Source organism: Periplaneta americana, chromosome 16 (genome assembly GCF_040183065.1).
Source record: "Periplaneta americana isolate PAMFEO1 chromosome 16, P.americana_PAMFEO1_priV1, whole genome shotgun sequence".
Lineage (NCBI taxonomy): Eukaryota > Metazoa > Arthropoda > Insecta > Blattodea > Blattidae > Periplaneta > Periplaneta americana.
Genome location: NC_091132.1, coordinates 187,212,383 through 187,230,121, shown reverse-complemented (window position 1 = coordinate 187,230,121; position 17,739 = coordinate 187,212,383). Strand labels below are relative to the sequence as shown.

Here is a 17,739-nt window from a genome sequence, read left to right as displayed (position 1 = left end):
TTATATCCAATAACGAACATTTCACAAGCATCAATGTGAAATACGCAACGAGCTAGCACTCGATAGAAATACGACACAGTCCAAATCGACCATGGACAGTCTATTGTTTCTAGTTGCTAACCGCTTGGAGCGCTTTATCACGAGATTTGCAAAAAAACACCTCAAGCTTCGCGACTGTATATAGTAGACTGTGATATTACTGTACATAATAATAATAAAAATAATATTATTATTATTATCATCATCATCATCATCATATTAGAGTGTTTGATTAATATTGAAATATGTTAAAAAAAAGAATTGCAGTATGTTTCTCTTCTATTTGTGTTTATTGGATTTGTGTTACCTCCTCAGTCATCATTTTATTTGCATTTATTTCTACGAATTATGTTACCTAATTACTTTAATTCATCAATAATATTACTCTTCACCAAAGAGAACATGGTTGTATTGAAGGCTAGTAATGTTATAAAATAAGTAAGCATTATGTTCTTCAGTTTAAGATTCCACGTTTTATTGATTATTCTATCCATTTTCCGTTATAGTAAATAATTGTGTGTGTTATTTTTAAGTGTTTTAGGCAACACTTCATGGAGCCCGTTTCTTTCTGTCTTCTTTTTTACTTAGCTGCAACGTTTAACGTTTACCTCACATGTTAATTTATTAGCTGTTAGTATTATAAATTGTTTTATCAATTTTATTTCTTGTCATATATAACAACACTGAAAGTTAAATAGGCCTTTCATACAATATAATTGTAATCACGCAAATGAAATTTGCAACCGCCATTTTGCAATGAAGAGAAACACTTTTTTCTCGTCAATCGGCAAAGCGAAAGCGCTTTACTACAACGCTTTTAAAACACGGTTGGTTTCGCTTTCAAAGTACGTTCTAAAATCGACTCAATCTATCTAAATTTTAAATCTGCCGCCACAAATTTGTACTCGGTACTGTACTCGATTCAACCGAGTAATGACGTCACAGTAACTGCTCCGAACCGCTCAGTCCCCAGCCCTATTTTCCAGAGCTATGCTTTTTTTTTTTTAACCCGCCGAGGTCGCGCATGGTTTTTTTGCATGATTGATTGATTTGTTTACTTGTGTTGCAGCTGTACCCCCGAGTGCAGGCAGGCAGCAAGAAGCCGCCGACGGAATGATGGAGTCTCGGACCTGTGCCTTAACACTTTACACTGCTAGCAGCGCTAGTCACGCGTGTGCTTTGTACCAAAAATTGTTAGACCAGCCGGCGGTTTTGGGAGGGGCGGCAGCTGTGTTGTTAAGTTATTGTCGAGTGTGGACATCAATAAAGTGCCTTACTTTTACAAGTGGTATTCCTGAATCCCGTCCTAGTCCAGCACCCTCGAAGATGCCTATATGTTACATTCCTACAGTGTAAGACCGTCCAGAAAGAAATGCATTTTTCACTTAAATGTGTCAGCAGTATTCGTGTGATTCTATGGGATTCGATACAGAGATGGTTTATAACAGGAGTGGGAGATAGCTGTATCTTTCAGCTTCAGTGGTTTTTTTGTTAACTGTCTATTTCATTATTAAATGTAAAAGAAATTGAAGTGCTTCTCTCTGAAATGATTGGTAGGTATACCCACGTCTTTAATTTATTTGCTAATTAATATATTTATTCTGTATATACAACGATTCATACAGTTGTCCACATAGTTCCCACATGCTGGCTCCCAGCAAACGATAGCATAAAGCCTCGTTCACACTTTTCAAGTAACTTGAATTCAAGTCACTTGATTCGACGCAAGTTTCAAGTGAAGTTGAATCCCTTTCTACTTTTTACTTGAAAGGACACTTGAAACAACGTGAAGAGTAGGAATGTCACTTGATAACTTGAAGTCAAGGGAAAAAGCGCGGGAATTTAAATTAACAGCTGTTTTAAGCTCGTTAAATTAACAGGTACCATTTGAAATACATTTCTGAAAAAGCTCGTAAAAGATTCTCACTTCTAAAAAGACTAGCAGGAAAGAAATGGGGATGCTCTAGGAATACTTTGAACACTACATACAAAATGTTTATACAGCCAGTGCTGACATACTGCGGAGAAATTTTAATTACTTCACCTTTCATAAACGAAATAGAATATGTTCAAAACCAAGCTCTCAGACTCATTACTGGTGGAATCAAAACAACTCCAATAGATTCTATGAGATTCCTCACTAATACTAACAGCATCAAAATGACAATAGAAGAAAAAGCACTGATTCAATATGAAAAACTTACCAGATAACAATTGGCATTCATACAGTCCTCTTTGTAGATTGAAAACTCAAAAAAGTTTCATATCCATTGTTCAAGAATTAAAACAGAAAATCAATATCCCGAATTTAAAAGAAAACTTACAAATTAAACCAAATCCTTTAACTCTATTAAATATAGAATATAATCTAAATTTAACAGAAGAAATACTGAAGTCAGAAGTAAACACTGAAATAATGAAACAATTTTCTTTAGAGACAATTAATATTAGGTACCCTCCACAAAACTGGCTTCATTTATACACTGACGGATCCTTGATCTCCAGAGAACAAGGTGCCGGTGCAGGTGTTACGTGCTGTCTCTTCTCACTTTATAGATCTCTTGGATATGGAACAACAAGTTTTGATGGAGAAATCGTTGCAATAACTGAAAGTCTCAGGAATCTTCTATGCCATATCAATAAATTTAAGAATGCAGTTATATTGTCAGACTCCAAAGCAGCTATTCTATCAATAGTCTCTAAACACACACCTTCATCTCAAACAGCAGAAATAACTAAAATGCTCTCTCAATTAATATCACTTAATAAAAGAATTGTATTCCAATAGATACCATCCCATTGTGGAATCCTGGGAAACGAGAATGTGGATGCTTTAGCAAAGAAGGGCAGCACTGCTACTTACAGACCTGTTACTAAATCTACGTATTACTCTGTGAAAAGATTTATTAAATCTACATACTTAGACTACAACAAACAAAATTTGATAACACAATCGCAAGGGAAAAAATGGAACTCTCTGCATCAAAATCCACAGTTAATTCTCGATTTACCACGAAAATCGTCTGTAGCTGCATTTAGATTGGCAACAGGCCATGACTGTTTGGCCAAACACCTGCATAAAATTGGAATATATCAGTCCCCTAACTGCCCATTGTGCAACTCAAACCAAGAAATGGATTCGGAACACCTCAAAATCTGTGCTTCAGTGGCTGGTCATGATAATATCTTTGAAAAATATTGGAGTGCAAGAGGTCAAATGACTTTATTGTCAAACGCCTGGCATTAGAAAACAACAGCAACAACACTTTTTATTTGACTTGTAAGGACACTTGAAACAACGTGAAGAGTATGAACGTCACTTGATAACTTGAATTCAAGGGAGAAAACGCGGGAATTTTAATTAACAGCTGTTGTAAGTGCGTTAAATTAACAGCTGTTTTGTTTTTTGTGTTGTACTGGGAAAGTAAAAATAATAGGTAACAATGATAAGTGCCATAATGACCAAATATTTGAGTTTCTGCAGTTGTATAAAACTCACGAAGGCCTGTGGATTATAGAGACTGCAAAGCAGGGTTTAAGCTATAATAGTACATTATGCAACGAGCCTATAATGATAGTAATTAAGACGCAAGTATGTTTGTTTATGAAACAAGCGCAAGCAAAAGTATTGATTTTTTCCGAGGAACAATAATGTCATTGACCTTGATGTAATGCAGAGAATGTATAACCTGGAAATTGATTTAGAATTGAAAAACGAGATGACAAATTGAATTTATTTGAATATTATTTACAATTAACGCTAATTATTATAGTAACAGAACATAACCTTCTGCGACAGTATTGGATTTCCAGCCTGCGTGACGTTTTGCTAGTTGTCTTTCGATTGCATATCCGAGAATAATCGAAAACCTGAACTTTAATGAATAGGTGTACTTTAATTACATGCATTAAAGGACTGCTACCAGGTGTATAATTACTACATTTCGGCATGGTCGAGCATAAAATAAATAATTGTCGCAAAAATGCACAAATGAAAAATTATATGTGTGCAAATTGCGAAAAGTTTGTGCAGTATTCTAAATAATTGTACAGAAAGATAAAATTGATAAGTTATACAGAAACAGAAAGTTACGTAATTTGTTTCTTGAAGTTTTATTACTTTCAATCCATCTTACCACACTCTAGATATACTTATGTAAGTAAATCAATAGACTTTAGATATGTTTAGAATCAATTACTTCTGAATTTACATCACATTAAAATACGTTATTTTTTGGGCACTCTAAACATTGAAATTCTTTACAAGCAGACCCTTACAAGATTTATTGTTAGCAGTGTTAACTCTTCTTACTGAAAGACGGTTTCTAATTACAGTTTTTACAAGATCCTCACTCACAATTTACATTATACAATGGGATTATATAAATCAATTAGAAGAAATTGTTCACTTAACTTACATGAATTGCACCGACTCTTTGAAGTCCATTCCTGTACATCTATTGCTCAGTACCTTTTTGACCATTACCTATGCCATTAGCATTTAATTTAAATTCAGATTAGTTCAAACATATCTCTGATTTCATTTTCTCCGTCACCATCTTCGTTTCTGAAGTCCAATGTGGTTACATTCAAAGTTTGTTGCATTTTTAGAAGTCAAGTAGCAAAATGCGACTGTAGCTTAAACTCTGCTGCAAAGTATCGTACAGATATACAAAGGGAGCTGCCAAGGAATAGTTCATTGAGGAATTGAACAGCGGAGATTTTAACGTGGATACAGATGAGGTATGGAAGAAAATTAAAAACCGTTAAACTGTATACAGTGAAACCTGTCTAAAGCAGCCATCTGAAGTTACCTTGTAAAATGGCCGCTTGATTAAGGTTGCGGTTTTTTATGAATCAGCAGGAAAATACTGGATTTCATTGACTTTTTAGTACTGTGCGCATACAACAATCGTGCATAGTAATGTCAGCCTCTTCCATTCTTGCAACTAGCCTTTTCAAAACTCGCTTACGGTACCTCAGTTTAAATTAATGGATAATACCTTGATCAAGGGGCTGGACGTGTGATGTCCGCTCTAACCACCCATTACTAGCAAAAAATTGCTTACATTGAGTTCTTTGGTAATTTCAAGAGCTTTCTCTTGAATTATAGGCCCGCTTACTGGCAATTTCTTCACCTCGCACACTTGAACCATTCGTAAACGAAATCATTCACATTACTAAACACAGATTGTCTCTTCCTTTTTTGGCCACCATGCATATTTTTCTCTCATTCTTTTAATATTTCATCTTTATTCTTAATTATACCGTTTATTTGTGTCCTTCCACATTTAAATATTTCTGCAATTTTTCTCGCACATGTTCCCTTCTCACTTTCTTCAATCATTTTTCGTCTCGTCTTTAAACTTAACACCACTCTAGATTTATTGTTAGATATGATTTCTCTCTCAAACTAACTTCACAATTCCTCTGAATCAACTGAATGAAAAGAAGAAAAATTCGTAAAAGCTGGCCCAAATAGAGAAAGATAGAAAGTGGAGAAAAAAATGAAAAAATTCGAATGGTTAACTACTGACCTGAAACATACTGTGACATTTTCGATAGAAAAATGTCCGTGTTTCAAACCTTTTAAAACGAGTAAGAATTTAAAGCTGTGCAGGGTCGGAGTGGAAAGTGACAAAAGAGTCATAAAACAGTAACCAACTAACCCCAAGATATGGAGGGTGTACTGTTGTACACTTAGATATTGTCCTCGTGACATTGCTTCCTGCCCTCTAACCATTGGAAAAATAGGTCAGACAGTATCCGTGAAAAGATTTTTTGTTGGACAGTGACTGTTATAATCAGGTTCCAATCCAAATAGACCCCGGCCGCTGGCCAGCGCAAGAGGTGGCCGCTAAATAGAGAGAGAATTTGTATTGATCTTATGGAAAATCCAATTGGTTCCAGAGAAAATTGGCCTTTTGGCCAGGTGGCCGTTTAAATGAAGTGACCGCAAAGGCAGGTTTCACTGTATAGAGAAGAAGTAAGGAAGATAGGAGGGATTAAAAAGAGTGTTGCTTGAAGGGATGACATTTATCAGCCGAATCTGGCATGATTCAATGTGACTGATAGATTCTTTTGGGAACTGTAACAGCTTCAAGAAAATCATTTTCAAATACGGTAAATTAGACCTGATTATTTTATTACATTTACATTAGGAATTACTAAATCTTTGTACGAAGATTCTACTTATTCTTTTTGTAATGGTCAATGGTCATGTATTTCTTTTCCTAATCCAATTCCTAACGCATACTGAATAACACTTCTTTCATTTCTTCAATATCTTTATCAGTTACCTGGCATGGAGGCTTGCTACTACAGAAATTCCTATTTGCACAACTTCTATCGACTCCATTTTATCCTACTTAAAAATAAAATGACTTGAATATGTCTGAATTTGAACTTGAATTCAGGTTACTTGAAAAGTCTAAACAAAGTTTAAAGAGCAAGACTATCATGCTCTCACACTCCATGCATGGAATGAAAGAACAGCTATTATTAATAAATGGAATTAATTACAAGTAGGTGCTTGAAATATTAATCAAAAAACCACTCTAATCGAGGATTTAAGACACGAGACACCACTGACAACTAAATGTACAATGTTTTTCAGTGTGCTATCCCACTTTTTAATTGGCTATAACTCTGCATCCATAGGTTGACCTTTAAATTGTGAGTACATTGAATGATACACGAAATCTGAAGTTTCAGTGGATACCAGCAGATAATGATCATTGTTCATCTCTCAGACTGTGTAAATTCTCAAAACAGAAGAATACAGACGTCAGAAAGTCCTCATGTATACCATGAAACATTACTTCATCCAGAAAAACTTGGAGTATGGTGTGCAAAATACAGTCACAGTATCATTGGACCAATTTCCTAATGTGTATGAGAACATTTTCACAGACGTCGTGAAGCAGCTAGATGACATCGAACTTACGCAGGGATAACTTCAACAGGACAGTGCCACATCCCACACTGCTAATGAATCCATGGCACACATCAGCAGCTTCTTCGAGGACTGTGTTATCTCTAAAGGTTTATGGCCTCCAAGGTCACCAAACTTATCGTCAGCGGATTATTTTCTGTGGGGCTAACTCAAGGAAAAAGCCTACAGAAACAGACCATGAACCATCTAGAAACTCCGAACAAACATCACAGTTGAAATAAACAATATCGACATAAACATGTTGAGGTGTGTATCTGATAACGTGGTGAAATGGGCAAGAATATATCTCCAGGATGAGAGGGGTCACTTCCAGCATATCTTGTAACTGTAAGCTATTTCCCCAGAAATAACCTCTCATTTACACTTGGTTACATTGCGTTAATATTTTGTTATTTAATCAAACAATAGATCCACTGAAACACTGTAAAAACCTATTGCAATAACAAGTCTGGCAGTGAGATCTTTACATTGAAACTTTACAGTCACTTTGTAAGGTCTAAATTTTAGTTTTTTGGTTGCTCTCTCAGCAGAAGAATTAGAAATATCAGCTTGCTGTGCAAGTTTTCTTAAGAACTGTTATAGGAAATTGCTCGGAATATTCACTAATATCCTGTGCTGTAACACTAGGTTTTTTTCTGCCATTTTATTCAGCACTGAATCTGTCATTTTCTATTTATTCACTGGTTATGAATCCTGGAATGCGTTGGAACTTGCACTCCAGGAAATTGTTCATGAAACTCAAACCATGTCCACTAAGATTTGAGTTGCTAGAGCACATACAGTGTGTAATTCAATTAATGCATTGCATATTTCTTTCCAAAAGTGTTGTTGTTGTTTTCTAATGCCAGGCATTTGCACTCCAATATTTTTCAAAGATATTGTCATGGTTAGCCACTGACGCACAGATTTTGAAATGTTCTGAATTCATTTCTTGATTTGAGTTGCACAGTGGACAGTTAGGAGACTGATATATTCCAATTCTATGCAGATGCTTGGTCAAACAGTCTAAATCTAAATGCAGCTACAGACGATTTACGTGGTAAATCGGGAATTAACTATGGATTATGATGCAGAGAGTTCCATTTTTTCCCTTGTGATTTTGGAGTGAAAATGGCAAGTTGTAGCCGATTTAAGTGAACACCATATTTTAACGTTTTGGTGGTTATTTCATTCATACACAACCCCCAAAATGTCTGGAGGACCACACCTGCTGTTGGTCGACGGGTCCACTGGACCTAGTTGGGAGATCTTGTTGATCACCAGCTTTCCCTCCTTAAGCCACTGGAGGACGATTTTAGTGCCATAGCAGGTCAGCACTAGGAACAGAAAAGTAGGAAGAGGAGGAAGGAAAGGGAAATGAACCCCTAGGCCTCGAATGCTCTAATGCCGTCGGGGTTGAAGAAAGTAAGAGTTCAGTCAGAGGACTGGATAGGAAAGGGTAAAGAGGGAATTAGGTATTGAATAGAGGAAAATTATACCAAATTCGGCCAATAACTCATCAAGCTGACCAGTGCTAATTGATGAGTAGCCCCTCCCTTTAGTTCAGCTTGTAAAATTATGCTTACTAACAGCTGCACCACGGGAAGGTAGGGATGGGGCATTGGGTATTTGTCCAGGTTGGTTCCTTAAAGCCTTCAATGGGTAGGATTAATGGCTCTCCCACCTGTATTCAACAAATACCGTTTTGCAGCCTTTTCAAAAGTGTATGATGATTAGTGGCTGAAACACTCTATAATTAGTGTTGTTTTCTGGTGAACGTTTCGAACACTTGATGTAATGTGGTCAGATTACTATTTTTTTAATTTCCTTTATTAATAATAGCAATTCTTTCGTTCTGTGCGTGTTTATTGTGTAGTTAGTATTCTTTTTCTCCATGTGAGTGCATGGCATGCTATTGTTTGCTGGGAACCAATATACGGGAACTATGTGAGAACTGTAAGAATTGCACTGTATGTGAAAAGCAGGTTACACACTTTTGAACTGCAAGAGAAATGAGGAGATTGTACGAGAACAAAAAGTAGAGCTATTCTTCAACTTCGACCTTCAAATTGCAAATGATGTCAGCAACAAGCAGAGAATTTACAGTGTACTCCAATGCAGTCATCTTCAACAATCAACTACTGTGTCAAAGCACACATGTTGAATCTCAGGTGAGAACAGTGGATATTCAGCCAGATAAAATCCAAAGTACATTCTGCGTCAAATGAGAAAATAACCCCATCGGCCCCATGTAAGTACACAGTGCGGACATCGGATTTTTGAATACTACCTTTCGGTGCTGGACCCCGGACTCATTTCACCGGCATTATCACCTTCATATCATTCAGACGCTAAATAACCTAGATGTTGATACAGCGTCGTAAAATAACCCAATAAAAAAAATTGAATACTAGAAATTGCAGTTTTAGTGCTAAAATAAGCTGAAAATTTAATAAATTAGGCTCTATTTTAGTAAAACTAGGCATTTTAGGTACATATGATCAAGGCTTCAAACCTATTTATTTCACCGAAATTATACACTAAAATACACAAAACATGGCACAAAAAGTATATTTGAAAAATGGAGATAGACAACTGTGTATTATATAAACACAGCTGCACAAATTTAATATATTTAAAAAAATTAAATAATTATCTAGTCTCTCCGGCACCGGGATTTGAACCCGGGTTTTCAGCTCTACGTGCTGATGCTTTATCCACTAAGCCACACCAGATACAACCCCGACGCCGGTTAGAATCGTCTCAGATTAAGCTCCAACTCTTGGGTTCCCTCTAGTGGCCGCCCTCTGCACTACGTCATAGATGTCTATGAACGCAGGACCGAAGTCCACACATGTGCTGAGGTGCACTCGATATGAGTGACTAGTTGGCCGGGATCCGACGGAATAAGCGCCGTCTTAAATCACTCGTCTTAAATCACGAAGTGATTTACGCATATCATATATATTATTAGAGCTGAAAACCCGGGTTCAAATCCCGGCGCCGGAGAGAATTTTTCTCCGTTCCATTACTCTTTCATCGTATGACGCAGAATATCTGCATGGAAATATCATATGTACTTCGGTACATCAAAATAATAATTATTAAGTTATTGAAATTCAGTTCCATGCTCATTCTTTCTCATAATTATCTGCACAGTAAATCACCAGAATTTTTTTCAAAATTCTCCACAGTTAATTTTTGCTTTTTGTCAGTGAGAATCATTCTGAAAGCAGAAAAAACTTCATTCTACTGAAACAGATGTGAGAGGAGCAAATTTTAAATTAGCTACAGCAGAAAATTAATACCTACTGGAACATTTACATTTTCCCCCAATATCACTCTTGATACCTTTCCAGCATTTGATTTTTCTGCTGAGCTTTTACCTTGCACATGCTCCTTGCACATGCTGTCACATGTGGCACTTCTTTTCACGCGAAATAATATCAGTAATTGGGCATCCAAATGGAACCTATCTATCTATCTCACAACAAAAACTGAATATACTGTCTTCACAAGAAGATATAGCTTAAAAAACTATAAACCTCACATTTATTTGAATAATCAAGAAATTCAATACAATCCAACTCCTAAGATCCTAGGATTAATTTTTTATGAAAAACTTTTAAGGAAAACACATTTAACCAATGTTGCTTCGCAGTGCCTACCACGATTAAATCTCTTAAAGATCATAGCTAATAGTAAATGGGGATCAGATATCACGACAATGCGTCTGTTTTACAGTGGTGTAGCATGAAATTTTGAGCAGGGGAAGCTAACTCAAGTTGTCTTTCATGCAAAATGAGAAAACGTATTACAAAAATACAGTCTTAAAATAAATAGTAGTCAATTTCAAGTCAGCAGTCGAAATTGGTTGAAACATCGTAAGTAACACCAATAAGGCATGATCTCAAATGGTACGTAGTAAAATATGATTTCACGGTTTACACATATCTCTTAACAAATAGACACGTATACGTATAACATTAGCTCACTCCCTGTCATACTTAGAGAAATCACAATATTAGTATCATTACGTAAGTATGCTTCTGTCTTTTGGTTGTGTCCTTCATTGACAGCAAGGGAGTCGGTCATTTGTTTTTTAAATCACACTTTTGTTCGTAAATCAGTGTTGATAATACAATTGTCCTAAAAAAAAAGTCAAGTAAATTAGTGCCAGGAACTGTTATTTCGCTCATTATTTATTATATCAGCCACAATGCACACTAACACTTCAACTGAACACAACTGACGAAAAGGGATAACTCGGAAACTACTTATTTTAAATGTTAAAGCTAGCTTCTTGCGAGCCTTGCGACTAGGATAGTTTAGTTAGAAAAGGATGGAAAATCTGCAGGGTGGATTACACAGAAGAAACCAGTCTGCTAGGAAGCTGGTGTGTGCAGGCTTCTTGTTTACTGCTGCATCACAAATCATCCTGAGCTGCCGCATCACAATATTTAACGCGTAAATATAAATTCTATTAAAATTAATAAATAATTTTCTCCATAAACTGCAGGTTTATTATGAAATTATTATTAACTGGGGAAGCTAAGCTTTTTAGCTTACATTGACGCTATGCCACTGCTGTTTTATAATGCTTATATACGATCAAAATTGACCTATGGATGTGAAATATGGGGAGGAGCATCAGCAACTCATCTACAAAAAATTTCTGTTCTTCAAAACTCAGCCTTAAGATTATGCCTAGGAGTACCAAAAACCACATCAACTGTTGCCCTAGAAATTAAATGTAATATTCAACCAATCAGACACTATATATTACAAAAGGATCTAAAAATACATTTAAAATTGCAAGCCTTAGATGTTCTTCAAACTGTCAGATGATATCCTGTGTAATTTCTATAAAATAAAAAAAGAAGAAATACCAATTTATATCACAGACACACTCATTGCTAAAACTCCAGTTGTGAACGAAATTCCTTCATGGAAATGGGTGATTCCAGGAAACCATTCCAAAAATGATCCTCCATACAATCTTAAGTTAGATGCCATGGAACTACTCTGCAGCACATATAAGGATCACCTTCATATTTATACAAATGGATCTCTAAATCCTAATAATGGGACATCAGGAGCAAAATATCAAGAAAATTATTTCATACCATGTTCATCCTCCTCCAGTCTTGACACAGAATTGCTAGCTATTGATGCTGCTCTTCAGTGTGTTACTCAAATTTCTGAAAAATCTATTTGCATACTTACCGACTCCAAGGGGGCTATATTTAATATAATTAAATATGTACCAAACCTATATGCACATAGAATTATTCCAATTCAGAAATAACTAAGTAAACTAAAAGAACTCCTTTCTACATACCGGTAGTATATTATGGTACATTCTTGTACAGTATAGCTAATTTAGCCAACTGATCAGTAATTTCATTCCGTTCTATATTTTTATGATGAGATATCAAAAATAGTTTGAAATTGAAATGTCTGAGGTTCTATAATAATTCTTTTATTTGAGAAAAATACCAGTTTTGTTGTATTTTTATTACAGAATATTGATTTCATTTAAAGTATCGGTATTTGTACTATCAAATATTCTGCTTGAATTTTGTGACTGGAAGATTTGTACTGTTATTATAACCTGTTCAATAGCAAAGCTTCAACAGTGAAAATAAAAGACTCAGGTACTGGAAGTAACATATGTTGAGATTTTTGTACATTTTGTAATGTAAATTGCTGCCCCTGTTCCGTTTGAAGTTTTGGATCTGGCTAATATAATGTAAAGCTGGAAACCCGGGTTCGAGTCCCAATGCCAGTGAGAATTCTTTTCCATTCTACAGATTCTTCACTATATATTTCTTGTTAAATCGTTACATAGTTTCCATTTGAACTTTTTAAATGTCTTCAAAATCAGATTTAGAGGCACCTATATAGCTAAATACCATAATAATTACGGTATATTGGCCTCTAAATCTGTGCATCATTGGCTAATCATGACAGTATCTTTGAAAAATATTGGAGTGCAAGAGGTCAAATGACTTTATTGTCAAATGCCTGGCATTAGAAAACAACAGCATAATTATATTGGAGTGTTATGAACGGAATACTGTAAGTATTGTAACAGGAGAAATTGTGGTATTTAATCCAATAATCCTTCTCTTCGTAGAATTTAAAACTTTCATCTATGATTGGGTATCTATGTTGTTTTGACATTACCCAAACCAGAGGTTGTAGATTTGTTCTAATTTCAGTTAGAAGATATTTGTGATAATTCTAGCAATAAATTTTTCACCTAACTGATCTCTACTAACAATAAGTTGTTATGGAAGAATATTTAATTTTATTTCTAAGGCTGTAAGGAGTAAGGGTGGATCCTCATGCACTTTTGTAGCTTTCATTAAAATAGGGTAAAGTGCAGAGTTAATTTTTGCGCCATGTTTCTTACCAGTACCGGTATATGTTATACTCTAAGAAAAAAAATTCCGAAGTCAGTTTTTTTTTAATATTATTAATAATCCTTTGAATATTTATAATAAGGATTTAGTAGGTATATCCTCCTAGCTTTTGCCTGAAACAAAGAACTTGGCTTGCTTCTTTAAGGGCTGAACCCGAAATGGGTCCTTTCAGTTAGGCTTGCTTTGGCCCATTGTGCACTCTTAGATATGGTACGAGTAGGCCTACTATTATTATTATGATTATGGAAATCTGATTGTTGCCCCAGGTGGGCCATCCTGCCTCATTCCCGACAGAGCCAGGTTCCATCCGCAGATGAATAGCCTGATAAGCCCTGGAGCCTGAAGTCTTCCTATATCAGCATCAGAAACACGTCATAACCCCCCCCCCCCCGGTGGCTTCATTCCAGCCCATCTTCAACTATTGCAAGCGAAGATGAAATGAGTGGAAGGTGGAGAGATAACAGAGGGAAACGGAGTACGGTACCCTGAGAAAAACCCCTTTATCTGCTTTTGTCTACAAATTCTATGGCGATTGGGCGGCCTGGATGCAAAACCAGCGTGATAGCGCTTGTGCCACAGACGTGGCGAGAAAAACAGGAACTTATTCTTTGGAATTGTTTACAATTTTTTGTTTGTTAAAGTTTGATAAATGCGTTTGAGAATGGTCACGTAATTGGTTATCCTGGTTTTAAAATAAGTATATTAATAAGTATAATTTTCTTAATGTCCATTGCCAACTGAAGTGTACGGAAAGTCGCCAAACAGTAGTTGAAAAGTAGCTTAGATTCCTAATTTGATCAACAGAGAAATATTTATTTCTGTCGCTATAGGGTGCTGAAAAGTCACTCACTAAACCCATAATTATTTGAGCAATAGTAAAGTTAAAAGAATTTTTCACCGAAAAATCATTATAATTCGCCAGATTTAGCGACAAAATCGCTACATTGGCGACTTTGCCAACTGTTTCCAATAAAATACAACCACCAGAGTTGCCAAAAACAATAGTTTCTCCGCTAAATCTGGTATATTTTCATGTTGATTTAGCGGATAATGTTTATCAAATTTCTATAGTTCATATAGGAATTTTGTGGATTTTGAACCCTTCAAACGCAAAAATTATGTACTCTATTTTGTATTATTATCAATTATTTAGAAACTTCTGCACTACTTCATAGCGAGTTTTGAGAAATCGAGTTGTCAACACTGACAATCATTAATTTTATTTGTGATACGGTAGTATGTTACTATTTACAGAGATGTAAATGTATATTCAGTGGAAATGAACTTTGTTGATTCCGTCAGTCCGGAGATAAAATCAAAGAAAAGATATGAGTAGGAATTAGATTTCAGCAATACTTGCTTACGTATATTGCCACAACTACTTTTGTTGTGTACAGCCTGTGTTGTACTGTGTGTTCAAGATGGCACTTACAGTGAACTCTATGGACTCTATTTCAATGCATGAGAAAATTCACCGAAGAAGTGGTCATATAGCTGTTATGTACAAAAATTGGTTGATTGTCTGGGGCGGTTATGTGGTAAATATATATATTTTTTTAAATTTTCATTTCATTTATTGTGTAACCTAACTTATGTGGAGCTAAAGTAGGTCTAGAATATTTGAAGACAGTGCAAAGAATTCACAAAAGTAGGCCTAGAATAATAAATAAATCAATAATTTCAATCGTGAATAACCATTTCTAGCATTAGGTCCATTCATTGACATCATAGCTATTAACTTCTAGTGCTATCAGGAGCTTGAATTATTTGATAATTCAATTCGATGTTAATATTTCGAGGTTAGATCATCTTTTAGAGTTCTTTGGCCGAGCAGTTTGGGATAAGTGTTGTATGTCGTAGAAGAAAAGGTAATTCGGTAGAAAACATTGGTCAATATGGTGGTGGATATCAACAAGGATCAGTGACAGGTTAAGTTTGGTTTGTTCAGGATTTTGCTATACCTGCCGAAAAACTTATGTATGTGATGTTGTGCATTCGACCGAAACCTTGGAAGATATGAATTACTGTATATTACATAGACCCAAATAGACTTATCTGTAGTATTCCGTATTACTACCTAAAGGGATTGTGAGTCAATGTTTGAAAATAAATAGGTTTTAGAGCATTTTAACTCTACTCTTTTGATAATTTAAGGATGAAATGTTCAATACTAACCTAATTGTACAACGCAAGTCTTAATCTAGTTTCTGATTATATTCCTACTATAGGCATAGGCCTATTTATGAATTTGTAGCTTTGTTATTGCAGGACATCTGCTGACATGATTTAAGAAGAACCGTATCTAAGATAGTATAATAATAATAATAATAATAATAATAATAATAATAATAATACCAACAACAATAATAATAATAATAATGATAACAGAAATGTTCTTAACAGCAATATGCCTTCACAATTACACATTAGTAAGCACTTTCATACAAGGTCTAAAGACATAAATTCCTCTACAGTATATGGCATATGATGCAGCAGCAACCTGTTGACTATGCTTTTCAACTTCTTTTGTTCACTACTTATTATGGAGCTTGGAATTTTATTATACATATTTATGCCTCTATGTAAAATACTTTTAAGACTTGTGGTAATTCTGAGTGGACAGATGGATATGACTTGATGTTCTTGTTTGATACATGTGGTAGTCTGAATTCAATCTGAATTTTACTTTGTTTTTATGAATGAAAGACACTGTTTCTAGAATGTATATACAAGGTACGGGCAGAATTTTGAATTCTCTAAAAATTGCTTTACTTTGCGACCTTATAGGTGCTTGTTTCATAATTTTTATAATTTTCTTCTGTAGCTTAAAAATTTCCGTAATTTTGCTTGTTACACCCCATAATGGTATGCCAAACTGAATCTGGGAATGTATATAGCCAAAATACATAGATCTGAGAACTTCATTAGATGTTGTTTTGTTTAAAATTCTGAAAGCATATACATATAGCGGTTCAATTTTTCTATAGTTTTCTCAATGTGATAGTTCAGGTTAAAGCAGAGTCAATGCAGATCCCTAGACATTTTGTATTTTTAACTTCCATTATGTCTTTTCTTGTACTAAGTTTATGCTATGCTATATTCAGTACACACTCGGAGAATGTATGCAATCCTTTTTACGGTATTTATTTACAATTGCGTTACCAGGTTAAGATACAGATGTAAATATTTACATACTTGGCTTCGAGTCATATGTAGCGTAAACAAAAGAAAAATTGAGTGCCAACACCAATTTCACACCGAAATAAGGGTGGCGGAGAGGTGCAGGCAGATGGAATCACTCCGTTGAGGTGAAAGTGCTGTCTCAGCAAGTATGATAGCACATGCATCTCATTTCGTTACTGATCACAGAGAAAAGGCGAGTTTTCATAAGGTCGAATCAGTCACAGGTTAGGCCTTGTATGTAGTAATAATAATAATAATAATAATAATAATAATAATAATAATAATAATGGCTTTATTTAACCTGGCAGAGTTAAGACCATAAGGCCTTCTCTTACACTCAACCAGAATTAAAACTTGCTTACATAGGTTAAACATACAACTGGATCAGAATTAAGTAATTACATACTGATACAATTTAGGTACATAATGAGATCAAAAAAGGTAGTTACATAAAATTTACCTCATAAAATAAAAATAAACATAGTGGAATACATATTAATGTTGTTAAAATCAAATACGAATCATATAAAAACAGAAGCCGATAATTCAATAAAAAATGTACACAGTAAAAATAAAAATAAACACATTAGTATACATATTAGTATTAGATTACAATTAAGTAGGATTTACATAATTAAACCGGAAACCGGCAATTGAATAAAATGTACACAAAAAATATATTAATAATAAAAAACAACACAGTGGGATACATATTGATGTTAAGTGATAAATAAACACGATTTACATGATTACACAATAAAAATAAGGAACAAAAAAGAAATAAAATAAAATAAAAAATAAAAATAAATACAGTGGAATAAATACATTGCATTAAATATTTGCAAAGCGTTAGGTCTGGCAACTCATCATAAGATCTCACTTAGATCCATTGTGTGTTAGTTTGGTGGAGATGGTGAACGAGAAATTTTATGCAAACCAAGATTTCAGGTATAACTCCTTGTGAAGTGGATTTGAATAATTTCGAGGGAAAAATTGTTCCGGAGCCGGGTATCGAACCCGGGACCTTTGGTTTAACGTACCAACGCTCTACCACTGAGCTACTCGGGAACTCTAACCGACACCGATCCAATTTCTCCCTCTATATCCACAGACCTCAAAGTGGGCTGACAACCGTCAAGCAACCAACTTCGAGTG

The 17,739-nt window shown here is 35.1% G+C and overlaps 2 protein-coding genes across 12 annotated transcripts in view; both read left to right on the top strand.

Moving 5' to 3' along the window:
* Positions 1–1,570, top strand: part of ASPP (Ankyrin-repeat, SH3-domain, and Proline-rich-region containing Protein) — a 1,244,753-nt gene extending 1,243,183 nt beyond the window's left edge. For all 7 annotated transcript variants that reach the window (XM_069815402.1, XM_069815409.1, XM_069815403.1 and 4 more), the window contains one exon: positions 1,109–1,570. In XM_069815402.1, the coding sequence (XP_069671503.1) occupies positions 1,109–1,156 (48 nt within the window). In that variant the 3' untranslated portion in view covers positions 1,157–1,570. The remainder of the gene's footprint in view (positions 1–1,108) is intronic.
* A 13,040-nt stretch (positions 1,571–14,610) lies between these two features.
* Positions 14,611–17,739, top strand: part of LOC138692245 (kelch domain-containing protein 2-like) — a 54,886-nt gene continuing 51,757 nt past the window's right edge. For all 5 annotated transcript variants that reach the window (XR_011330034.1, XM_069815387.1, XM_069815388.1 and 2 more), the window contains exon 1: positions 14,611–14,939. Coding sequence is in view for 4 of the 5 variants with exons in the window: in XM_069815387.1 (XP_069671488.1) it covers positions 14,823–14,939 (117 nt within the window). In the remaining variant the exon portion in view is untranslated. The remainder of the gene's footprint in view (positions 14,940–17,739) is intronic.